At 45.3% G+C, this 26807-nt stretch overlaps 1 protein-coding gene across 1 annotated transcript in view; it reads left to right on the top strand.

The window, feature by feature from the left end:
• Nucleotides 1-7493, top strand: part of mal2 (mal, T cell differentiation protein 2) — a 43590-nt gene extending 36097 nt beyond the window's left edge. Inside the window, exons 3-4 of the mRNA XM_078397125.1 lie at nt 1948-2121; nt 4474-7493. Of these exons, the coding sequence (XP_078253251.1) occupies nt 1948-2121; nt 4474-4545 (246 nt within the window). The 3' untranslated portion in view covers nt 4546-7493. The remainder of the gene's footprint in view (nt 1-1947; nt 2122-4473) is intronic.
• Nucleotides 7494-26807: the final 19314 nt, after the last annotated feature.

Raw genomic sequence — 26807 nt, 5'->3', positions numbered from 1 at the left:
TGTTCCGAATTGTCTGGGCAGAGAGCCGTCGGCCATATCGTCCTGCAAACCTTGACTGCAAATCTGCAGAAGACAGCCTACGGTTCCTAAGTGCTGACAGGGTGAGGAAACGGTCTTCTTCAGGTGTCGTCTTCTTGGGACGCCCACTTCGCGGCCTGTCTCTGACATCCCCCGTTATATGGAACTTGGCCTTCACTTTGGAGATGGTACTAGGGCTCACTCCAAATAATGCCGCAACTTGGTTTTGCAGAACACCAGCTTGAAGTTGCCCTATCGCACGGGCCCTATCCAGATCAGTCAAACGTGGCATGCCGATTCTTGGAGCAGACACCTACTGACCACTGTAGCAGGGCCCATGCTCACAGATGCTGCCAATCAGGTGCCAATCAGGCACCTGATTGTCAGCACCTGGGGGTACCAGAAGCTCAAAACAAGAGTCAATAGCAACAACAGAATAAGCTGTTTGGCATTGGCAGAGAAGATTTGGCAAATTTTTCATGGGCGCAACCCATATACTACAAATACATGTTCCTTACAAACGTGGCACCATTTAAAAGGGAAATAAACTGGCTTTCCAACGGTATAAGATTTATTGCCAAGAAGCATTGTTACAACAAAGAAATAATCTACCAAACACAAATTTCCTTACTTTTTGTGCTATGTTTAGATATGGATTATGGGCAGACAGATGAGACTTTGTCTTGGCATCATGTTTGACCTAGAGCCGAAGGGCTCATTCCTGTGTTGTACTGTTCTGTTTTATTACACAGGCAAGGGACTTCAGCTGTATATCATTTCACCCTATTAAAGAAGTTGTTTTTGTTCCACTCATTGCCTTCCTCCGCCTTCTCTGCTACTTAGACTGCCTTTCTCCAGTTGGACTTGAAACTTTGACCTGTTTCACTTCTCACAGACGCTACCTCACCTGGCAAGTTTTCGAGCATTCGGCTTTTTCTAATTGCAAAGTGTAATGTTTCCTTCATTTATCACTTTTTTTGTCCAAATGGCGGGTCAACGTGTGGAAAAAGTGGCCCCTTAACTAATTTCCCCACCAATCAACAGGATAGAGCATAGGAACAGGGCCAAATGCAATATAACATCCTAGTTTCCATATTCATTGCCTTGGCTGATGAAGGCCAGTGTACAAAAAGCCATGTTTGCCATCCTGCCTATACAGTATGTGCCACTTTCAAGGAACTATGTACTTGGACTACAAGGTCACTCACTTCCACAACAGGGCCCTGATGTAGATTGTCTCCTAATGAAGAATTTTTTACTTGAAATTTTTTTAATAGAGTAATCATTTAGTTTTGCTTGCATTTTCTGTGTTTTATCTCCTGATTATTCCTTTTGGAGTGTTGTTTGTTGTCATTTGCTACCTTATTCAATTGGCTTTCACCTCATTAATGGGTAATCAGTCTATGCAACTAAATGGACGTCATTGACTTTTTCTACCCTGCAATCATTGGGTATCATTTGGGAGTTGCCAGTTTCTCCAAAGTTAAATGTCGCACCACTCTAAGATGTTGAATAGGCCATAGATCAAAGGTGGGTCTAAAAGGATCCTTGTACTTAATACTCTGCTATGCTTGTATACTGAGGAGGACCAGAAACTTTGCCCTTTTCTAAAACTGTTGACAATCTTGTAATGTGTAGTCTGAAGAAGGGTCTTGACCCAAAACTTCACCCATTCCTTCTCTCCAGAGATGCTGCCTGTCCCACTGAGTTACTCCAGCTTTTTATGTCCAATATCTTCGGTTTAAACCAGCATCTGCAGTTCCTTCTTCCACAATGTGTAGTCGCTATTCTATCTCAAACTTGTATGCTGACAGCATTTTTATTTTTGCAGAATCTTTTCATCAACTGATTACGACTTTGGTCAAATATATAATTGTTGGATTTGATGCAAAATGCTATTGGTAGTAATTGACTCCTATTTGATTACAGGATTGTGTCTATCACTTTATCGCCTTTGTATTCTACTTTGGAGCATCACTGCTTGAAGCTGCAACAACGACTGCGGCTAAGGACCGTCCAGACTTCAATACAACTGGTTTAGGGGGAGTGAAGTTTATAACGATTCTAGATTTTCGACAGTACAGTATCAATGTTGTTGCTACGGTAAGTTTTGATCTCTGCATTTCTAACTAATACAAAGTTCAGAAGATAGCTCTAATCAGGATTGCAACCTTAATTATTTAATGAACAATGAATCTGTCAGGAGTATAGAGAAAATCGGAGAAGCACAGTGCTGCAGCAGTAGAGTTGCTGCTTTGCAGCGCCAGGGACCCGGGATCGATCCTGACTATGGGTGCTGTCTGTATGGAGTTTGTATGTTCTCTCTGTGACCGCATGGGCTTTCTTTGGGTGCTCTGGTTTCCTTGCACATTGCAAAGATGTGTAGGTTAATTGGCTTCTGTAAATTGTCCCTAGTGTGTAGAATAGAACTAGTGTGCAGGTGATTGTTGGTCAGCACGGGCTTGGGGGGGGGGTTGGGAAGGAGGGGGGGGGGGGGAGAGGGAGAGGCCTGCTTGCACGTTGTATCTCTAAACTAAACTGAATTTAGTTGAAACAGTGCAGCTATTTTTATTCTGGAAGTCTTTTTTTAAAGGCCTTCTAAATGCGGGTAGACTATCAACTACTGTACGCATAGCTGCTGAGATTCCATTGCTGCTTCTGGTCAAATGTCCCAGTGTCTACAATTTGCATGAACTATAGATTATTCCTTCAGATGGGTGAATGTAACCTAAATTTCTTACTGATAAGGTGGTATTTCATATTACTTTGTTTTTTTACTGTTGAAACCAGAGGCCACTCTGCCCGTTGAGTCTGTGCCAGCTTGGAGCAATCCCATACTTCCAATGATTTCCATGTAGCTTATCACAGACATGTTGCTGGTTTGCCGTGACCTCTTCTGTGGGTGTCATTTATCATAATCGCAACTAATTGTTTTGACCACACCCCTCCCCATCTCCAAGTGTGTTATCTCTTAAATTTATGAAATTGGCCTTGCCAAAACTGAATCCATGGGTCTGCCTGATATTTACTTTTGGACAATTAATATGTCACGGTTTTGGCTGTTGGCCCATCCCTATTTTGTTCTGGTCTACCATTAGTGGCCATCAGCTGTTGGTCCTGGAGTCAAGAATTCCCACACCCAGGAGTCTCCTGTCAAGATGCCCCTTAAAAACCCATATCATTGACCAAACCTATTGCTCCAGGATAATGTTTACTAATGGCTGCAGCAGATGTTTCCACATAATGACCACAGCTTAAAACTCCTTTGTGAATAATAACACAGCCATTTTTGTTATATCAGTAATTTCTGCACAGAAGGTGAAGTTCCCTTCTGAAGTAAAACAGAAGAGATGTCAGTTGTTATCAGAAGCATCATGAAGGTTACATCAGGAGTACTTGTAGTCAAGGTGAAAATTGATCACCTGTGATCATGGGTGGGAATGTCTCTTGTGCAGGATGTGCTGCAATAGATCTGAAAGGAGGAATTTTAGAATGGAAATTGGATATGGTGGAAATCATCTTAAAATGTTTACCTGAAACATTAATCAAACTGTCAAGAAGTAGTTGTGTCTATCCTTGTAATAAATGATCATCTTCGTCTGCTGGGGTTTTTTTTAACAAAAGTACCAATCATATATAACATATATAACAACTACAGCATGGAAACAGGCCTGTCCGGCCCTACCAGTCCACGCCGACCATTCTCCCTGACCTAGTCTCATCTACCTGCACTCAGACCATAACCCTCCAATCCCCTCCTATCCATATACCTATCCAATTTACTCTTAAATAATAAAATCGAGCCAGCCTCCACCACTTCCACCGGAAGCCCATTCCATACAGCCACAACCCTCTGAGTAAAGAAGTTCCCCCTCATGTTACCCCTAAACCTTTGTCCCTCAATTCTGAAGCTATGTCCCCTTGTTGGAATCTTCCCCACTCTCAAAGGGAAAAGCCTACCCACGTCAACTCTGTCCGTCCCTCTCAAAATTTTAAAAACCTCTATCAAGTCCCCCCTCAACCTTCTACGCTCCAAAGAATAAAGACCCAACCTGTTCAACCTCTCTCTGTAGCCTAAGTGCTGAAACCCAGGCAACATTCTAGTAAATCTCCTCTGTACCCTCTCCATTTTAGGATTGGGCAACTAATGGTAACTTCATCAGTGATGAAATAATTAAAATAGATTTTCGAGAGACTGATGTTAAAGGAGCCCAGAATCTCGGCTTGTGTAACCGAAGATAAACGGGTTGGAGGAATGGGGAGCATGCATGGTACTATGGTCATCAACCAGTCTCTGATCCTTAAAGGTTTGTTTAGGGATGTGTTTACTGTATATTTTTAAAGTACAATGCAAGCAGATTATTAAATGGAGAAATGCAATTCATACCTAAAATTAAACCAAAACAACTGCAGCATTCCGATTTGTTCAATCTTTTTTTTATCATTCTGTTTCAGATATTTTCATTTGTCGTTACCCTGTGTTATGCCTGTAGTCTGGTTCTTGCCTTGAGAAGATGGAAACTGTAAATTGGTGCACATGAACTATATGGAAACATAGAGGTGGCTGGATTCATTTCGTTGACACACCACTTGCATTGCTGAAAGACTCTTCCCAAGACCAAGGGTGGTCCTTTAAAGGCCAATACTGTTTTATACCGGAGTGATTTTGCAGCAGTGTCTTTTGTTAATAAATATTAATAACATTTTTGTGATTATTTTCAGTGTTAAGGTCTAAAACCTGTGAAAGAATAAAATGGATTCCAATCTGTCAGAATGTTCAGTGTGTTACTCCAAACAGTGATAGGTTTCACAATATATTGGCATTACAGCATTACAGTTCATGTACAGTAAAAGATTTGGGGTGGAGGGAAGTAAAAAATCCCAAGGACTGAAATCATGTTCTGTAAACACTTCTCTTTAAAATGTAATAATTTTCATTAGTGCTTGTGAATTTTCATATTGCATAATTTATTTACATTTTATAACCTTTACACTCTTGAGATTCAGTACATAAAATGGGTAAACATGAAGTATTGCAAAACAATTTGAAATTTGTTTTTATTAAATCCCAGTTATTTTAGTTTTCTAACTCTGAATATATCAGGAGCCTTTTTTTGTTATGGAAGTGTGTTTTCAGAAATAGCCTTGTATTATATGTGCTAGTTAAAATGAAGATTTTTCTAAGTAGGCCAGTGACTTTTGGATATATTGATAATTCTCTATGATCAGTAGTTAAGGGTTTAAGGTTAATCTGTCAAGAATTGCATCATGCTAATCAACTGAAGTCCTTTTACTGAACAAATGTATACAAACGTAATACTTTATAGCAGCCCTGGTCTGCCACATGCTGCAGAGTTTTGTCACATTAAACCTAGTTATTTAAATGTGTAGAGGTCCTGCTGTAGATTGGATGGATACCCTCAGTCCATCCCCAGTTTAAAAAGCTATTCCCATTGTTCATGGTTTTCATGATGTGCCTAAAATTGTTATTCAAAACCTCCCATCCAGCACCCATAATTTGACTAACCAGCGGAAGAACAGATTACTATTTTTTCTCCAGACAGATATGATTATATGATTTCATAATTGGTATTTTTTACTATCAAAACAGAGTGATTTCCCCAGATTTCTCTGTAGGTTTTCACTGGGGTTTTTTTGGCTGTGGCATATTTGCTTCAACAGGAAATCTGTAATTTGACATCAGGTTTGCTGATTCATCTCGGAGCAAGTATTAATCCATACCAAGTAATTCATCCATCATACACTTCAGTTTGGTCAATTTCCCAATACACTTTTGCAGGTGAATGAAAACCATCAATACATGCCAAACATTCCCATATGTGCTCTTTTACTTTCCAATGGTATACATTGTGGTTTTCTTGATTCTGACTTGTCTAATGTTTATCCTAGTTTTTCTAAAGTAATTGCACTGAATAAAGGTGGTAATCTGATTTTTTTGTTATTTGAATTGTTTCTTTACCAGACTCTTATCAGAATTAATGTTTTATAGATTTATAAAAATATATATAACCTACATACTGGTTCTCAATAATTTTGTTGTTTGTTTTGAGGAATAGCAGTGGGATTAAAAGCTACCTGTAAATGTGGGAGTAGATGAACATACATGCTTTAACCTCGGATCCATTCCCCAGGTGTTGGACTGGACTTGGTGGAGATGGGAGTTTTGTTTTTTGCTTACAGGTAAACCAAAGCTAATAGTGCCTACTGCCATTTATAACATTAAGGATTGTGATTTATTCAGGGTTTTCGCTCAGTATTTCTTCATGTGGATGTCAGTGCAAGGCGTGGTTTATTGTTTATGTAGTGACTTAGGTTGTGATTTGTCACAATTAACTACTACAATCTGTGAAGACACACATGCTGAGTATAATTCTTACCCAACTACATTGAAGAACCAGTTCTTCCAAGTTAAATGATGTTTGATATATAGAAACTTTGATGATACAGCTTAATGTAAAGGAGAGATTATTTAGAAACATAGAAAATAGGTGCAGGAAGAGACTATTTCATGCCATTCATTGTGATCATGGCTGATCATCCACAATCAATAACCTGTGCCTGCCTTCTCCCCATATCCCTTGATTCCACTACCCCCTAGAGCTCGATGTAACTCTTTTAAATTTATTCAGTGAATTGGCCTCCATTGCCTTCTGTGGCAGAGAATTCCACAAATTCATAACTCTCTGGGTGAAAAAGTTTCTTCTCACCTCAGTCCCCTTTATTCATAGACTGTGGCCCCTGATTCTGGACTCCCCAACATTGGGAACATTTTTCCTGCATCTAGCTTGTCTAGTCTTTTTATAATTTCATACGTCTCTATAAGATCCCCACTCAAACTTCTAAACACTGAATACAAGCCCAGTCTTTCCAATCTTTCCTCATATGACAGTCCCGCCAACCCGGGGATTAATCTCGTGAACCTACGCTGCACTGCCTCAATAGCAAGGACGTCCTTCCTCAAATTTACTTCTACACCCAGAGTCAAACAATAACTGGCACAAGTGGTGAAGGGTACTATTCTTCAACCAAAGCCTGAGGATGTGCTGCGTGAAGGCTCAGAAAGAAAGAATTAACTGGCGTAGGCCTTTAGTCTCATTTGAACCAGCTCTGCCATTCATAATCAGGGTTAATCCTCAGCACAATACCATACTCTTCCTATGCCCTTTGGAAATCTTTCTGTGTTAATGGAAATTAATCTATGGTATATCTATTTGTTGGATTTATGGGAGAAAGATTTCCAAAATAACAGGAAACACAAGGTTAAACATAACTCTCGGTAAAGACAAAGATGAACGGTTAAGGAAACATTGATCAATGATGATTTATTTCAAATGCACAAGTAACCATTGTGTCATGGAAATATAAAATGCTGCAAGTATTGTGAATCTTTGGGTTCTCTCAGCGTTTGCTGGTGCCCACTGTTAAGGCTTTCAATAAACTGACTTGTTCGATAGACTCGCCATTGATCTACAAGCTGTTTTATTTTGTGTCTGTGCTGACCTGAGTAAAGCCAGATGCATGGTTCAGGTGTGGCACAAAATCCCCTCCTACAATTGGCAAAATCGACGTAGGATGACCATCAACAATGTGGCTCCTGATCGGGTGAGTATGTTTCATTTTACCACCCATCGTTAGAGTAGATTCCCGATTGGTGTCTGGCGACTGTAAGTTGTAGTGTCAAACGAACAAGGTGGGGGAAAATAAATAGAAAAGGAAATGTGTGGTGACTACTGGACAAGATTGGTGAAGGTGTAAGATGTTGGGCAATAACGTGGTGGCATAAGACGTTGGGTACTGCTGCGAAGGTAATGCAAGATGACGGGTATTAACTAACACAGTCGGTTACGTGAGCCATCAGCCTCTGGTACAGTGAGACATCAGCCTCGGGTGCGGTGAGATAGACTCGGGTGGCTTGCGTTGGTGAAAAATTTAAAGGTTGGTTTAAAAATAGTATAAAATATCAGTAGGGTACTGGACTGTACTGGCCAGTAAGGATGGCTACTGATTAGAACGGTGCTGATATCAAATGGGAGCCTGAGGGGTCCACTGTACCAACTACAGTCGACTAATAAATAAATAATCGGGAAAGTTATAGAGAATCCGGAGTCACCCCAGCTGAGGAAAAGCCTGCTGTCAGGGACAAGAAAAGAGACATGAAAATGAAATAATTATATTTGCAGTCATAGCAAAGAACCAATAACAAAAGGTAAAACTATCAAAGGGAGACGCAAAATTCTGAAGTAACTCAGCGGGACAGGCAGCATCTCTGGAGAGAAGGAAGACAGAAGAAGGGTCATGACCTGAAACGTCACCCATTCCTTCTCTCCAGAGATGCTGCCTGACCCACTGAGTTACCCCAGCATTTTGTGTATCTTCGATTTAAACCAGCATCTGCAGTTCTTTCCTACAGGTAAAACTATCGGTTCAGTTTAGTTTATTGTCACGTGTACCATGGTGCAGGGAAAAGCTTTTTGTTGCGTGCTAACCAGTCAGCAGAAAGACAATACATGATTACATTGATATCCATTTACAGTGTATAGATACATGATAAGGGATAACATTTAGTGCAAGGTACAGGCAACAAAGTCCGGTCAAGGATAGTCTGAGGGACAACAAAGAGGTAGATAGCAGTTCAGCACTGCTCTCTGGTTGTGATAGGATGACTTAGTTGCCTGGTCACAGCTGGGAAGAAATTGACCCTGAATCTGGCGGTGTGTGCTAGCAACATTAGATTGTGCACTGGAAGAGGAACAAAAGAAATTTGCAGGAGAATGTTGCCGGCTGTGTCGCCTACCGCCCCCGCCAATGGACACAGGTAACAGTGGGGAAGTTTAGACAATGAGATCTATAAAGATGGGGATGATGAGGATCATGGATTGTCGCACCCTATGACTAGGGTTGCCAACTTCCTCACTCCCAAATAAGGGACAAGGTGACGTCACCGCCCGCGCCCCACGTGACCTCACCCAGCCAGCGGTCACGTGCTCCCACTCCACCAATGGCGGCCACCCGGTCCGGGAGCGGGTTGCTATGCAACCTCCATTAGGCGGCGCCCGGGCCTACACTGTCCTGGACCACAGCGGCCCCCGGGCCTACAGTATCCGGACCTACAGCGCCATCCGGGCCTAATACGGGACAAGGACTAAGCAATTTAACCCAAAATACGGGATGACCCAGCTAATTCGGGACAGTTGGCAACCCTACCTATGACATAGATGTAAAGAAATGAGCTGCTGTCCCAGTAGCTGTGACTCGGACAGTAGTCGGTATGACAGGGACGATTTACCATAAGTGTAAGAATGTCTGTGAGAGTCAGCATATTGCATGTGGCATGGCAACTTGGTAGTTAATTTTGGTAAGTATGAAAAGCGGTAGAAAAAGTGAGAGTAAAGGTTATTAAATTGTTTGTTAGATTGTTTCTGGGAGAATGTTGAATTAATCTAGGTGACATAGGATGTGACTGGATGATTATGCTCTGCTATGTGAAATATATTTGTAGCGTCCCTTTCAGAAGTTGTGTGAGTGGGCCTCTCCTCTCCACCCCAATCATCTGTCATTGTTTGGACATTTGTTAGAAGCTTTCAATGTGGAAATTAACTCTTTATTCTTTGTTTTCTTACAAAGGATTTAATGAAGGAGAGGCAGTTTTGTTTTGTCTTATCTGTGTATTGTCAGTTTGTTTTCTGACAAATTCTTTCGTTCTGAATTGATTTTGAAGACACACCCGGATTCCACACGGGCCCATGTGGAATCCAGGGTAAAGTGTAAGAATTAAGAGTGTGTCTATTCCAGATATGAGATGCCAACATTTCAGAAAGAAATTGACATTTGGGGAAATTGTAATTACCAGGAATATGAAATTGTTATTTTGGAAGATAAATTGGAACAATTGGGGAATAATCTTGTTTCGGTGTAATCACAGTGTCTGTCTTGTAAAATGCAAACAAGCAGCCAGGATTCCTGTCTCCGGGAATGCAAATGTGTAAGTGCGTGAAGTTCAGCGTGTGTCTAGTAAAGTGCAGATGAGGGTCCACGCTGTCATCTGCAGGTCAATCACGTCAGACCCTATCTTACAAAATCCCGAGGGAAGGCAAACGGTCGAGAGAGAGAGAGAGAGAGAGGGAGAGGGAGAGAGAGAGGGAGAGAGAAAGTAGATTGTGCGGAAAAATACACTTGGGCTTTTGCAAAAATCTAGCAAACCAGCATCGGGACTCCCAGATAGTCTTCTTCTTCTTCTTCTTTCATGTGCATTATCCATGTTTCAAAGGTTGACATCGCTAAAGTGGCAGGAATAACATGTGCCTATGACATGAGAGGGATTGCTAAATGGAAACATTGGACTCGGTTGAAACAGTATAAACCATAGAGGAAGTCTAGGACTAACTAATACAACTGGCAATTGGCTGGATTTGTTCCTGTTTTTGCAGGCTTCTAATATGTATGCGTCAGGCTGGATTCATGAGCACTGTAACGATACAAGATTTAATCATCAGAAGCCCAAACTGGAGCAAGAGGAACAATGATAGATTGAATACAGTTGTTAATGATGATATAAATACAGTCACCTGTATAAATAGAGCTACATTAATGATAGGACAAATGGTGCAGTGTGAAGGGGAAAATGGTGCTTGGACACTTTGGAATTGTAGTGGTTGGGGTTGGTTCTTGGTACTAATCAAGAATCTATCTCTGCCTTAACAATATCCAGTGACTTGGCCTCCACAGCCTTCTGTGGCAAAGAATTCCAGAGATTCACCACCCTCTGACTAAATAAATTTCTCCTCATCTCCTTCCTAAAGGAACGTCCTTTAATTCTCAGACCTCCAGTCCTAGACTTTCCCACTAGTGGAAACATCCTTTCCACATCCACACTATCCAAGCCTTTCACTATACTGTATGTTTCAATGAGGTCCCCCCTCAATCTTTCTGAACTCCAGCGAGTACAGGCCCAGTGCTGTCAAACATTCATCATATGTTAACCCAATCATTCCTGGGATCATTCTTGTAAACCTCTGGACCCTCTCCAGAGCTAACACATCCTTCCTCAGATATGGTGCCCAAAATTGCTCACAATACTTCAAATATGGCCGGACCAGCGCCTTGTAGAGCCTCAGCATTACATCCCTGTTTTTGTATTCTAGCCCAACTGAAATAAATGCTAGCATTGCCTTTGCCTTCTTTATTACCGATTCGACTTGCAGATTAACGTTTTGAGAAACCTGCACCAGCACTCCCAAGCCTCTTTGCACCTCCAATTTCTGGATTCTCTCCCCATTTCGAAAATAGTCAACACCATTATTCCTACTACCAAAATGCATGACTCCACACTTTGCTACATATATTCCATCTGCCACTTATTTACCCAATCTCCCAACCTGTGCAAGTCCTTCTGAAGAGTCCCTGCTTTCTCTACACTACCTGCCCCTCCACCTATTTTCATATCATCTGCAAAGCGTTCAATCCCCTCATCCAAATCATTAATATACAACGTGAAGAGTAGCGGCCCCAGCATCGAGCCCTGCGGAACTCCACTAGTTAATGGCAGCCAACCAGAAACAGCCCCCTTTATTGCCACTCTTTGCCTTCTGCCGTCCGGCCAACCTGCTGTCCTTGCTAGTACCTGCCCTTTGATACAATGGGCTCTCATCTTCCTTAGCAGCCTCACGTGTGGCACTTTATCAAAGGTTTTCTGAAATTCCAAGTAAACAACATCCACTGACTGTCCTTTGTCTCTCCTGCTATTTAGACAATAGGTGCAGGAGTGGGCCATTCGACCCTTTGAGCCAGCACCTGGTTCAATGTGATCATGGCTGATCATTCACAATCAGTACCCCATTCCTGCCTTCTCCCCAGACCCCCTGAGCTCTATCTAGCTCTCTCTTGAAAGCATCCAGAGAATTGGCCTCCACTGCCTTCCAAGGCAGAGAATTCCACAGATTTACAACTCTCTGACTGAAAAGGTTTTTCCTCATCTCCGTTCTAAATAGCCTACCACTTATTCTTAACCTGTGGCCCCTGGTTTGGACTCCCCCAACATTGGGAACATGTTTCCTGCCTCTAACGTGTCCAATCCCTTAATAATCTTATATGTTTCAATAAGATCCCCTCTCATCCTTCTAAATTCCAGTGTTTAAAGGCCTAGTCGCTCCAGTCTTTCAACATATGATAGTCCCGCCATTCCGGGAATTAACCTAGTAAACCTACGCTGCACGCCCTCAATAACAAGAATGTCCTTCCTCAAATTTGGAGACCAAAACTGCACACAGTACTCCAGGTGTGGCCTCTCTAGGGCCCTGTACAACTGCAGAAGGACCTCTTTGCTCCTATACTCAACTCCTCGTCATAAAGGCCAACATGCCATTAGCTTACTTCTTCAAAGAATTCCAGCAGATTTGTCAGGCAAGATCTCCCCTCCACAAAACCATGCTGACTTCGGCCTATTTTATCATGGAGGTCTAAGTACTCTGTTACCTCATCCTTTAAAATAGACTTTGAAATCTTACCAACCACTGATGTCAGAGTAACCGGCCTCTAGTTCCCACTATTCTGCTTTGCTCCCTTCTTGAACAGTGGGGTAATATTGACAATTTTCCAATCATCTGGAACAATCCTGACTAGTGATTCCTGAAATATAACTATTAATGCCTCCACAATCTCTAAAGCCACCTCTTTCAAAACCCTGGGGTGCAGTCCGACCGGTCCATGTGTCTTATCCACCTTCAGCCCTTTCAGCTTCCCAAGCACTTTCAACTTAGTAATAGTTACTCCACTAACCTCCATCCCTGACTCTCTGACTGGGAAAAAATGGCCAACAGAGAATGCTAGGCTGTTAATAAATAGATGTGGCGCTGCGATGGCAGCCTCACCAACAGTTTGTCTTTTTTGTTTTGTTTTGTTATTTTTTTGTGTGTTTAAAGGGTATGTGTTAATGATCTCTGGTTTGTTTTATGTGGGGGTGGGGGAGGGGGTCGGGGGATACCTTTTTTCAATCTCTTACCTTGCCGGAGATGCGATTGTTTTCCGGATCGTATCTCCGGTCGTTCTGCGGCCTAACATCATGGAACTGGCGGCCTTGCTCAGGACTGACTTTGAGCCTCACCGCGGGGCGTGGACTTACCATCAGAGAATGCGATCCCTTGCCTGGATCGACGCTTCAACCACGGCCTGCCGACTTTAACATCAAGGAGCTCACAGTCTCGGGTTGAGGCCGATGTCGTGAAGCTCCAAAGCCGCAACAGGTTCGACAAGCTCCGACCCGGGGTAGATCGGCCGGCGCGGGGGGGGCTGAGATCCCCCCCCCCCGATGCAGGAGTTTGATCGCCCCGACAAGGAAGGTCCACCGCCGGCTACGGGAGTCAAGATCGTCCCGTCAACGGAAGGTTAGAGGCCCCCGACCGCTGGAGGACAAAGAAGGGAAGAGATTGAACTTTTGTTCGCCTTCCATCACAGTGAGGAATGTGGAGGAGTCACTTTGGTGGATGTTCATGTTAAAATGTATTTTGTGTGTTCTGTTGCTTTTTATTGGTATGACTGTATGGCAAATAACATTCCTCGTATGTTGCAAAACACACTTGGCTAATAAAGTATGAGTGTGATTATGATTATGGTGAGTCATTGCATTTATCCTCACAAAATGCTGGAGTAACTCAGCAGGTCAGGCAGCATCTCAGGAGAGAAGGAATGGGTGACGTTTTGGGTCGAGACCCTTCAGACTGATGTCAGGGGGCAGGACAAAGGAAGGATATATGTGGAGACGGGAAGATAGAGGGAGATCTGGGAAGGGGGAGGGGAAGAGACGGACAGAGGAACTATCTAAAGTTGGAGAAGTCAATGTTCATACCGCTGGGCTGCAAGCTGCCCAAGCGAAATATGAGGTGCTGTTCCTCCAATTTCCGGTGGGCCTCACTATGGCACTGGAGGAGGCCCATGACAGAAAGGTCAGACTGGGTGTGGGAGGGGGAGTTGAAGTGCTCAGCCACCGGGTGATCAGGTTGGTTAAGGCGGACTGAGCGAAGGTGTTGAGCGAAACGATCGCCGAGCCTGCGTGTGTTTTCGCCAATGTAAAGAAGTTGACATCTAGAGCAGCGGATACAATAGATGAGGTTGGAGGAGGTGCAGGTGAACCTCTGTCTCACCTGGAAAGACTGTTTGGGTCCTTGGATGGAGTTGAGGGGGGAGGTAAAGGGACAGGGGTTGCATCTCCTGCGGTTGCAGGGGAAAGTGCCCGGGGATGGGGTGGTTTGGGTAGGAAGGAACGAGTGGACCAGGGGGTTACGGAGGGAACGGTCTCTGCAGAACGCAGAAAGGGGAGGGGATGGGAAGATGTGGCCAGTAGTGGGGTCCTGTTGTAGGTGACGGAAATGTTGGCGGATGATTTGTTGGATCCGCTGGCTAGTGGGGTGGAAGGTGAGAACAAGGGGATTCTGTTCTTGTTACGAATGGGGGGAGGGGGAGCAAGAGCAGAGCTGCGGGATGTAGAAGAGACCCTAGTGAGAGCCTCATCTATAATGGAAGAGGGGAAGCCCCGTTTTCTGAAGAATGAGGACATCTCTGATGCCCTAGTGTGAAACACCTCATCCCGGGCGCAGATGCGGCGTAGACGGAGGAATTGGGAGTAGGGGATAGACTTTTTACAGGAGACAGGGTGGGAAGAAGTGTAGTCCAGATAGCTGTGCGAGTCAGTGGGTTTATAGTAGATGTCAGTCACTAGTCTGTCTCCTGTGATGGAGATGGTGAGGTCCAGAAACGGGAGGGAGATGTTGGAGATAGTCCAAGTATATTTAAGAGCAGGATGGAAATTGGAAGTGAAGTGTATGAAGTCAGTGAGTTCTGCATGGGTACAAGAGGTAGCACCAATGCAGTCGTCGATGTAGCGGAGGTAGAGTTCGGGGATGGGGCCGGTGTACGTCTGGAACAGGGATTGTTCGACGTACCCGACAAAGAGGCAGGCATAGCTAGGGCCCATGTGAGTGCCCATAGCTACGCCTCTCGTTTGGAGGAAGTGGGAGGAGTCAAAGAAGTTATTAAGGGTAAGAACCAGCTCTGCTAGGCGGAGGAGAGTGTTAATAGATGGGGATTGGCTAGTTCTACAGTCGAGGAAGAAACGGAGGGCTTCAAGACCATCCTTGTGGGGGATGGAAGTGTAGAGTGACTGGACATCCATGGTAAAGATGAGGGAGTGGGGGCCTGGGAACCGGAAGTTATCGAGGAGATGGAGGGCGTGTGAGGTGTCTTGGGAGGGATTTAACCAGGGGGGATAGGATGGAGTCGAGGTAGGTGGAAATAAGTTTGGTGGGACATGAGCAGGCAGAGACAATGGGTCTGCCGGGACAGTTCTGTTTATGGATTTTAGGTAGAAGGTAAAATCGGGCCGTGCGGGGCTGGGGAACGATAAGTTTGGAGGCATTGGAGGGTAGATCGCCGGAGATGGTGAGGTCCGTGATGGTGCTGATGATAAAGGTCTGGTGTTTGTCGGTGGGGTCATGGTCCAGGGATAGGAAGGAAGAGGTGTCTGAGAGTTGTCGTCTGGCCTCGGTCCGGTAGAGGTCAGCACGCCAGACTACCACAGCCCCTCCCTTGTCAGCGGGTTTGATGATTAAGTCCGGGTTGTTGCAAAGTGAGTGGAGGGCTGCACGTTCAGTAGGGGAGAGGTTGGAGTTAGTCAGGGGAGTGGAGAATTTGAGGCGGTTAATGTCACGCCGGCAGTTGGAGATGAAAAGTTCTAGTGAGGGTAGTTGGCCAACCGGGGGGAGTCCAAGAGGAGGGGGTCCATTGGAGATGGAAGAAGGGGTCATCAGTGGGGGGTGAGGACTCCTTACCATGGAAAAAGGCTCGGAGGCGGAGGCGGTGGAAGAAGAGCTCCACGTCATGGCAGACGCGGAACTCGTTGATGTGGGGGCGGAGGGGAACAAAGGTAAATGCTGAGGTGTCTGAAAGGGGGAGGTCAGGGGGGATGATGAACACCCGGCAATGGTGGGGGTTGGGGTCGGATGGAGGCAGGGGGGCAGGTGGAGGTGGAGGGGATGTATGGTGAGGGGGTGGTGGGTTAGCAGGGCAGAGGGGGGCATGAGGACCGATGTGGGGTGTAGTTGGGGTCGCCTGGCTAGAGGGGGAAGGGGGAAGATCCAGTGGAGAACTGGCTGTGGTTACCTGAAGTAGAGGGTGGGCAGTAGGACCCAGCGGTGCTGTGGGACTCTGCCTGGTGGGGGCTGTGGGCCCAGTGCGGTGTCTGTGGGCCGGGTGGTTACCTGTAGTAGGGGGTGGGCAGTAGGACCCAGCGGTGCTGTGGGACTCTGCCTGGTGGGGGCTGTGGGCCCAGTGCGGTGTCTGTGGGCCGGGTGGAGTTGCGGCCTGTTGTTGGTCCCGGGGGCCGGGTACAGCGACGGCTGCGACCTGCTGCTGGTCCTGGGGGCCGGGTAAAGCGACAATGCCTGCGTTTGGTCTCGCCAATGTAAATAAGTTGACATCTGGAACAGCGGATACAATAGATGAGGTTGGAGGAGGTGCAGGTGAACCTCTGTCTCACCATGAAAGACTGTTTGGGTCCTTGGATGGAGTTGAGGGGGGAGGTAAAGGGACAGGTGTTGCATCTCCTGCGGTTGCAGGGGAAAGTGCCCGGGGATGGGGTGGTTTGGGTAGGAAGGGACGAGTGGACCAGGGAGTTACGGAGGGAACGGTCTCTACGGAAATTGTATTTATCCTTGACTGCACAGCAATTAAAATAAATACTGGGAGCAGTAAATAACTAAAAACTGACACACTCTGCTGAAAAGTCGGCTTCCTTATCTATTGAGGGGGAATAGTTGTTTGCAGTTCTATCTAGGTTCTTATCCATTGCAATCTTGTGATTACCGCTGTTCTTTGTCACTGTGTTTAGCAGGCAGGGCTCCCAGAAGTTAATAGAAAGCCTTTTTTTAATAAGTAGACCCCATCAGTTCTCCCGACAGGGATATTGACATCTATGGTATCTATCTGTTGGATTTAAGGGAAAGAAATTTTCAAAATAACAGGAAACACAAGGTTAAACATAACCCTCAGTAAAGACAAAGATGAACGGTTACAGAGACGTTGATCAATGATGATTGGTTTCAAATGCACAAGTAACCATTGTGTCATGAAAATATAAAACGCTGTAAGTACTGTGAATCTTTGAAACACTTTTGGTTCTCTCAGAGTGTTTCCCGGTGCACACTGTTGAGGCTTTCAATAAACTAACTTGAAAGATACACTGATCTACAAGCTGTTTTATTTTGTGTCTGTGCTTATCTGAGTAAAGCCAGATACAGGTTATGGGTATAGCGCAAAATTCCCTCCTACAATTTGCCTCAAGTATTTTTAGTGACGTAGACTCAACTGCCCTTGATGCCGGAGAATTCCATGTTCGCCACCTGCTGAATGAAATCTTCTCCTTTAAGTCCTAATTCTCTTGCCCTGTGTCCCATTAACCTTTGCTCCAACTACCCACCCCCACCCAGGTAATTATCTAATCTCTTGAATCCTATCAACATTTGGTTTCAATAAGTCCCCATTTATTCTTCTAAACTTTAAATCTAATGATGAGTAGATCTATGAGTCTAGTTGACCCAAGGCCAAATTGATCCAATCTCTCATTATATGACATGTTCTGCCATGCCAGCAACCAGTGTGGATAACCTTTGTTCCACTCACTGTATGGCAAGTAAGTATTGGATATGGGAGCAGTGCTACACACAGTAGCACACCCACTACAATCACAAGGAATCTATTGTCAAATCACCAACATGGTGATTGGACCTCATTGAAACTTACCGAATAGTGAAAGGCTTGGATAGAGTGGATGTGGAGATGATGTTTCCACTAGTGGGAGAGTCTAGAACTAGAGGTCATAGCCTCAGAATTAAAGCCTCCTATAGGAAGGAGATGAGAAGGATTTTTTTTAGTCAGAGGGTAGTGAATCTGTGGAATTCTTTGCCACAGAAGGCAATGGAGGCCAAGTTGATGGATATATTTAAGGCAGAGATAGATAGATTCTTGGTTTGTATGGGTGTCAGGAGTTATGGGGGGAAGGCAGAATGGGTTTAGGAGGGAGAGATAGATGAGCCATGACTGAATGGCGGAGTAGACTTGATGGGCCGAATGGCCTAATTCTGCTCTTATCACTTATGATATGACCAAAGAGCAATATAATTGTGGCATGACTGCCTTCTGTACTTGAAGCCCCTTGGAATAACATGCGATATAAGCTTCATTGTATGTTTGTAATTGTTTGCTGTTGGAGACCTTTTATGTCACATTTATTATATGTATAAATAAATATGGTGAGGTACAAGGAAAGCCTTGAGGTACAAGGAAAGCATCACTAGCACATAAGTGAGGACAACACAATGTTATAAATGTATGCATTACATAAATTATACATTACAAGGTAGTGAAAAGAAAAATAACTGCATTTCATCTTTCAAATTCTGCTTGGCAATGACGTTCATAATACTGGCAAATCACAAGGAATCTATTGGTAATTGATTAATTGGAAAATTTAAGACCTTAACACTAATAATTAATTTGAGCTTGTTTGAGATGAAATTATGATGCTGGCAGTTCCCTGCTGTGAGATTAATTGGCTTCTATAAATTTTCCCTGGGTGTATGGTGTGCATGAAAAAGTGGAATAACATGGAACTAATATGAATGGTTGCTCAGTAGTTGGTGTGCACAAGGGCTTGTTTTCATGCTGTATCTCAAATTATCACCAACAGTTTGTTCTGATCCATTCACATTTATGCTACAGCTAAGAAAGCATACCAACACCTCTACTTCCTCAGAAGTCAAAGGAAATTCAGCATGTTCCTAATGACTCTTATCAATACAGATGCACCATAGAAAGCATTCTATCCAGATGCATCACACCATGGTATGGCAAATGCCCTGCCCAACACCAAAAGAAACTGGAGAATGTTGTGAACACAACCCCGATCACCATGCAAACCAGTCTCCTCCCCACACCCTCCAATATCAACTCCCATCTGCACAACATGCTGCCTCAGGAAACTGGCTAATCTGATCAAGGACCCCTCACACTCGGGGCATTCTCACTTCTCCTTTCGGTAGGGTTGCCAACTTTCTAACTCCCAAATAAGGGACAAGGTGACGTTACCCAGCCAGCGGCCATGTGCTCCCGCTCCACCAATGACGGCCGCCCGGCCAGGAGGCAGGTTGCCACGCAACCTTCGTTCGACCCCGCTCCCCGAACACACTCCATTAGCCTACACTGTCCGGGCCTACAGCGGCCCCCGGGCCTACAGTGTCTGGGCTTACAGTGGCTCCCAGGCCTACAGTGTCTGGGCCTACAGCGGCCCCCGGGCCTACAGTGTAAGCCAGCTTACAGTGGCCCCCGGGCCTACAATGTCCTACAGTGCTCCACGGGCAAATAAGGGACAAGGGCAGTCCCATCTAATACGGGACAGTTGGCAACCCTACCTATCCGGCGGGAGATACAGAAGGTTGAAGGCAGGCAGCAGCACTTTCAAGAACAGCTTCTTCCCTGTTATCAGTTTCTTCAACAGACCTGAGGATGTATTCCTGATCTCTCAATCTCCTTTATTGTGACCCTTGCACTATTTCTTCAATGCATTTTCTCTGTAGCCCTAACAGTATGTCCTGCATTGTGTTTATTTTTCTCCATTGCACTACCTTGGTGTTCTCATGTCTGGTATGATTAGCTTAAATAGTACACAACAAATAGTTTTCCACTGTATCTCAGTACACATGACAATAATAAACAAATAGCAACATCAGTATCATTGCTCTTTTACCACCTTCACTATGCCTGAGAAATAAATAGGTTTTGATTAGTTGAGTAGGATAATGTGAACCTTTGTCACGCTGGCTAATTGTTGCTATTTTGTTAATAGTACTGTAATATTGATAATGTGAGCCTTTGATATTGATATGATATTAATATTATTGAGAGTAATATTAATATTGATGTGAGCCTTTGTCATTTTGGCTAATTGTTGCTCTTTTGATGATAGTATTGCAGATGTAAATATTCAATGAAGGGTGCAGAAAAGGGGGGTGGGAGCAACAACATCAATTGAAAAATGAGATCCCAAATGGGTCTAGTAAACAGCAAAGGGAGCATTCGGTGCACTTCAGTGACTTCACAATCAATAGATGAGATCAAAGTCCTCTAGTGTTACCATATCTATTCATAAATGGTGGTGGACCATTAAACAGGAAGCAAGAGGAAGCATGGAGAACCCTCGCTGATGGTTAACCGTAGTATCTGCGGCTCCTGAAAGGTAGAAGCTTTACAAGGATAATTCAACTCGACTTCTACCTGTGGATTCCAGCATTACCTACAAGGTTAAGTGGCAGAGCACAGGGTTTAGCAAATGTTAAGGGACAGCATAACTTCTTAGAGAATCAGGAATTCCACGATTTATTTTATTCTCGTGCAATTAACTAACTGACAATATGAAAAATTGACTTGTTCGCAAAGAACAAGTTGACCCATCTAATTGCTACTCATCTGACCCATCTAATCAAGAGCTGACCCACCGAATTGTCTCTGCCACAGAAGGCAGTGGAGGCCAATTTACTGGATGTATTCAAGAGAGAGAGTTAGATATAGCTCTTAGGGCTAACTGAATCAAGGGATATGGGGAGAAAGCAGGAACAAATGATCAGCCATGATCGTATTGAATGGTGGTGGCTCGATGGGCCAAATGGCCTACTCCTGCACCTATTTTTTATTTTTTCTATGTTTCTATATGTCGGTCTAGTCAACCAACAGCAATGGAGGGTGCAATCATCAAGTGTTGATAAACAATAGAGACAACCCACAACCCACTTGCTATGTAGACTGGGTGATCATTTTGCAGAAAAACCTTCGCTCAGTCCGCCTGGACCTATCTGATCTTACGATTGCCAAACATTTTAATTCCCCTTCCCATTCCCACACTGACCATTCTGTCCTAGATCTCCATAGTCAGAGTGAGGCTAAACGCAAATAGGAAGAACAGCATCTTATATTTTCTCATATATGCTTACAACCCAGTGGCATGATATTGATTTCTCTAACTTCAAGGAGCCCTTGCACCCCCTCCCCCCTCTCTCTCTTTCTCCATCCCTCCCCCACCCAGGTCGTATCAGCATCAAAGTCATCTTGTCGAGTCTCATTGTAACTCGTTCTCAACTAACACAGCTGACAATGGGCTTTCCTTTATCATTGTTACTTTTTGCATTCTTTCTTTCAGTTGTTCTATATCTCTCTACATCATTGTCTATACCTATCGTTTCCCTTTTCCCCAGACTCTCCAGAGGTGCAGCCTCTGAGTTACTCCAGCATTTTGTGTCTATCTTTAGTTTAAACCAGAATCTGTGGATCCTTCCTACATATAATATGATTACTAATTGGCCACGCAAAATCACTTCAGTGACATACTCCTTAATTTCTCAAAGTGACTGATTGGTCTTAATGTCAGTACGAAGATGTGACCTTAGGAACCTTAGCAGACACACTTGCAAAGAAATTAAATTAAATCTTGACATTGTGCTGTTTTATACGAGACTGGCTAATACTGGTCGGTATCCTTCTTAAAACCTTCATCTCAGAGACAGCTTTTTACTATATCTCAGAGACAGCTTTTTGAACATTTCAAATAATTCACAATGTCACCATTAGAATTCTGCGATAAATCATTCTTTTTCCAGCTGCTTCTGGAACTAAAGAGATGGTAAATTGATTCAGTTTTAATGTTGCTGGCCTAGATACCATTTAGTTAGCGTGCAATGGAAAAGATATCTTCTGAGAGTAAAATATGTTACTTCTCCACAGCTAATAATAAAAGTCAAACTAACAGGGGGCGCAGCGGTAGAGTTGCTGTCTTACAGCGCTTGCAGCGCCAGAGACCCGGGTTCGATCCTAACTACGGGTGCTGTCTGTATGGTGTTTGTACGTTATCCCTGTGACCGCAAGGGTTTTCTCTGAGATCTTCGGTTTCCTCCCACCCTCCAAAGACGTGCAGGTTTGTAGGTTAATTGGCTTGGTATAAATGTAAATTGTCCCTAGTATGTGTAGGATAGTGTTAGTGTGTGGGCATCGCGGTCGGCGTGGACTCGGTGGGCCGATGGGCCTGTTTCCATGCTGTATCTCTAAACTAAAACTAAAATGTAAGTTGATTGTGAATGGAATGGCCTGAAGACCCATCCCTAGCTCCCACCATCTCCCCGGCTGTTTACATCCCCGGCATCTGACCCCACTCCTGGCTCGCGAGGTACACCAGTGAACCCTTCTTCACCCAGCGCCTGCCGCCTCCTCCTTCTCCCCCAGAGTCAGCAGCTGTGGGGGGAGGAGGGAGGGGGAAGAGGCCGAATGGACAGAATGACCATTGTGTATCTCCCTGTTCCTGTTTTTGTGTCTATCCTCCCTGTTCCTGTTTCTCCCTGTTCCTGGTTTTGTGCGATCAACCCCGGGTTGGGGCTTGTCGAACTTTGGAGTTTAAACTTTGCCCTCTCACCTGAACGCTATGCCCTCTAGTATTTGATTTTTCCAGGCTGGCAAAAAAGTGCTGACTGTCTATCCATGTCTCTCATAATTTTATATACTTCAATCCACAACTTCTGGCTTTCCAGCGAAAACAATTTAAGTTTATCCAACCTCTCCCTGCACCTAAAACTTGAACTGAGAAACATGAGAAGTGGGTGGAGAGTAGCTGGGACATTGTTGGCCGATGTGGGCGAGTTAGGCCGAAGGGCCTGTTTCCACACTGTATCACTCTATGGCTCTATAACGGCAGAGTAGCAAAGAGGAATGATGTCCAGTAGCTTCCATTTCACAGCACAATATAGACTAGGGTTGCCAACTTCCTCCCTCCCAAATATGGGACAAGGTGACGCCATCACCCAGCGCCCCAGGTGACCTCACCCAGCCAGCGGTCACGTGCTCCCGCTCCACCAATGGCATTAGCCCGAGCCAGGAGGCGGGTTGCTAAGCAACCTCCATTAGGCAGCGCCCGGGTCTACACTGTCAGGGATTGCAGCGGCCCCCGGGCTACAGTGTCCGGGCCTACAGCGTCAGGGCCTACAATGTCGGGGCCTATAGTGTCCGGACCTACAGCGCCGTCCGGGCCTAATGAGGGACAAGGGCGGTCCCATATGGGACAAAACAATTTAGCCCAAAGTACGGGATGTCCCGGCTAATATGGGACAGTTGCCAACCCCAAAATAGACCCTCTGAAAATATACACCTGCAGAAACAGTTTCTTCCCTACAGCCATCAAGCTATTAAACACTACAACCTCCAATAAGCTCTGAACTACATAGACTATTTTGATTAATATTGCACTAATATTGTTTGTTTGTTATGTGTATGTGTGTGTATGTATATTAATATGTGTAAACTGTCCCTAATATGTGTAGGGCAGTGTTATATACAGATATATACTTGTTTAGTTTGGAGATACTGCTCAGAAACAGGCCCTTCGGCCCACCGAATCTGTAGCAGCCAGTGGACCTGCACATTAACACTACCCGACACACTAGGGACAATTTACATTTATACCAAGCCAATTAACCTGCAAACCTGGGGTAGATCCAAAATGATAGAATAACTCAGCGGGACAGGCAGCATCTCTGGAGAGAAGGAATGGGTGACATTTCGGTTCGAGATCTTTCTTCAGATTCCAGCATTTTGTGTCTACCTTCGATTTAAACCAACATCTGCAGTTCTTTCCTACACAACCTACAAAACTCTACACTTTTGGAATGTGGGAGGAAACCGAAGATCTCGGAGAAAACCCACCCGGTCATGGGGAGAACATAAACTCCGTACAGACAGCAGCCGTAGTCGGGATCGAAATCGGGTCTCTGGCGTTGCAAATGCAGTAAGGCAGCAACTCTACCACTGCGCCACCGTGCTGCCCTCTGTATGTGTGTGTATATATATATATATATATATATATATACACACACACTGAACTTTTTTTCTCATTTATTATATTGTTTACAATGCACTGTGTTTACATATTCTGTTGTGCTGCTGCAAGTAAGAATTTAATTGTTCTATCTGGGAAATCTATATTCTAAAACTGTCGACTGTTTGTTTGTTCCTGAATTACAGCCAAAACGGTACACGATAGTGCGACAATTTTAGGCCCACTTTACTCACCGTCATCCCTTTAATGCTAATGGAGAGGTTTCATTGAAATCGGTGTTATATTTTTAAAGTTATTCACATTTTAAAGTTTAAATCTATCTCCTAGGGAGGGAGGGGATGGAGGGAGGGGAGGGGAGGGAGGGATGGTGTGGAAGGGGGAGGGGGAGGGGAAGGGGGGAGGAGGGGGTTAAGTGGGGTTAAGGGGGATGGAGTGGGGAGGGGAGGCGAGGGGGGGTGGAAGGGGGATAGTGGAGGGGAGGGGGAGGGGAGGGGGAGGGGAGGGAGGGTGGAGGGGAGGGCTAGGGGGAGGGAGGGAAGGGGGAGGGGGCGAGGTGAGTTGGGGGGAGAGGGGAGGGGGAAGAGGAGAGTGGGGAGGGAGAGGGGAAAGGGGAGAGGGGGAGGAGGGGGTGCTGCACCAATGCAGAAGAGGTTTGGGCCCAACAGGTCCACTTGGTCTAGTTTGACAATAATCTTGATCACATGCACAATGCCTGAATTATGCACTTATTGTTTCAGCCAGCAGAGGAGGCTCATAATCCATGGGTTGAGCAGGAGTGTGGTTTTGTCATTTTGTTCCTGAATTAACTCTATCAGTACGGTGTTGCCTGAAGGGCCATCTTGTGTCAAATTCATCACCTGTGTAACTGCAAACAAAGCACACCCTCAGCACATAAAAAATGTAGACACAGACGGAAACAAGATTCAAGGGAGACAAGAATGTTTACTTGTCAAATTTACCGACAACTGAACCATGAAATCTTGCTCGCTGCAGCTTAATAGGCCCAGAAGCATAATAATAACCAGGTAAATAATATAATAATTATTTATTTGTCATTCGAACATAAAGTATACATTTGAATGAAATGTCGTTGGTCATGAGGCTGAGGTGCAAGGTGCATAGTGGTTGATATTGGTGTAAGGTGCCAGTGTAGCGCGTGTGTGTGTTTTAGGTGAGGTGTGTGTGTGTGTTGGGGGGCAGCAGGGTGTTCATCATTCTGATAGCCAGGGGGAAGAGGCTGCTGCACCTCCTGGTGGTGCTGGCCTTGATGCTCATGCCTAGGGTTGCCAACTTTCTAACTCCCAAATACGGGACAAGGTGACGTCACCCCCACCTGTCCTCACCCAGCCAGCGGCCACGTGCCCCCGCTTCACCAATGGGCCAGGAGGCGGGTTGCTACCCAACCTCCGTTAGGCGAGCACATTCGGCCCCGCTCCCCGAACACACTCCGTTAGCCTACACTGTCCAGGCCCACAGCGACCCACAGGATTACAGCAGTGTCCAAGCCAACAGAGTCCGGGCCTACACTGTCCGGACCTACAGTGTCCGGGCCTACAGCGCCCCCCAGGCCTAATATGGGACAAGGGCGGTCCTGTGCGGGACAAACCATTTTATCCCAAAATATGGGATGTCCCGGTTAATACGGGACAGTTGGCACCTATGTGGGATGCTCAGACCTTTGGTTGCTGGAACAAAGCAACTTTTGAATCTGCTGGCACAGTTTTCAGGCTCCTGTACCTTCTTGCCAATGCCAGTAATGAGGTGAGGGTGCAGCCAGTGGTGGTGGGCTTCACGTGAGCGTGCAGCTAGTGGTGGGGTGGGGGGGGGGGGGGCTTTACATGAGGGTGCAGCTAGTGGTGGGTGGGGTGGGGGGCTTTACGTGAGGGTGCAGCCAGTGGTGGTGGTGGTGGGGGGCTTTACATGAGGGTGCAGCCAGTGGTGGTGGTGGGGGGGGGCTTTACGTGAGGGTGCAGCTAGTGGTGGTAGGGTGGGGGGCTTTACATGAGGGTGCAGCCAGTGGTGGTGGTGGTGGGGGGCTTTACGTGAGGGTGCAGCTAGTGGTGGTGGGGTGGGGGGCTTTACATGAGGGTGCAGCTAGTGGTGGGGTGGGGGGCTTTACGTGAGGGTGCAGCCAGTGGTGGTGGGGGGGGGGGGGGCTTTCATGATCTTGGCTGTCTTTTGGAGGCTGTGCTTCATGTAGATCCCTTCAATGATGGGGTCAGTGCTTGTGATTGGCCAAGCAATGGCTCCCAGTCTCTGTAGTTGTCTGTCGGGAGGAACTGCAGATGTTGGTTTACATCGAACATAGACACAAAATGCTGGAGTAACTCAGCGGGTCAGGCAGCATCTCCCTGCGGTATGAATATTGATTTCTCTAACTTCAAGTAACCCTTGCTTTCCCGCTCTCCCCCACCCTAGGTCTCCGACTAGTTTTACTGTCCTCTTGATGAAATATTACTGATTGTATGCCACATTGTCACCTTCCCCTCTGCTAACAAGGCACCATTCTACATTTCCTTATCACCATCTGCTTTGATCTGTTGTTTTCACACCCTACTTTTCTATATTTCTAGACTCCCTCTCCCCTGACTCACCTGAAGAAGGGTCTCGTCCTGAACCGTCACCCATTCCTAATCTGTAGTTTCTATCATTGCTGGGTGTTTGAGTTGCTGAAGCAGGCCATTATGCAACCAATCAGTATGCTCTCTGAGTACACCGGCAGACGTTCAATAGGGTATTAGTTGATATACTGAATCTTCCAAGGACATAGAGGCATTATTGTTCTTTGTGATTGCATCAACATAGAAAATAGGTGCAGGAGGAGGCCATTCGGCTCTGCAAGCCAGCACCGCCT

The sequence above is a fragment of the Rhinoraja longicauda genome, chromosome 4, assembly GCF_053455715.1.
Source record: "Rhinoraja longicauda isolate Sanriku21f chromosome 4, sRhiLon1.1, whole genome shotgun sequence".
NCBI classification, from domain to species: domain Eukaryota; kingdom Metazoa; phylum Chordata; class Chondrichthyes; order Rajiformes; family Arhynchobatidae; genus Rhinoraja; species Rhinoraja longicauda.
The sequence above is the reverse complement of the archived record's forward strand: the minus strand, read 5'-3'. Positions and strand labels throughout refer to the sequence as shown.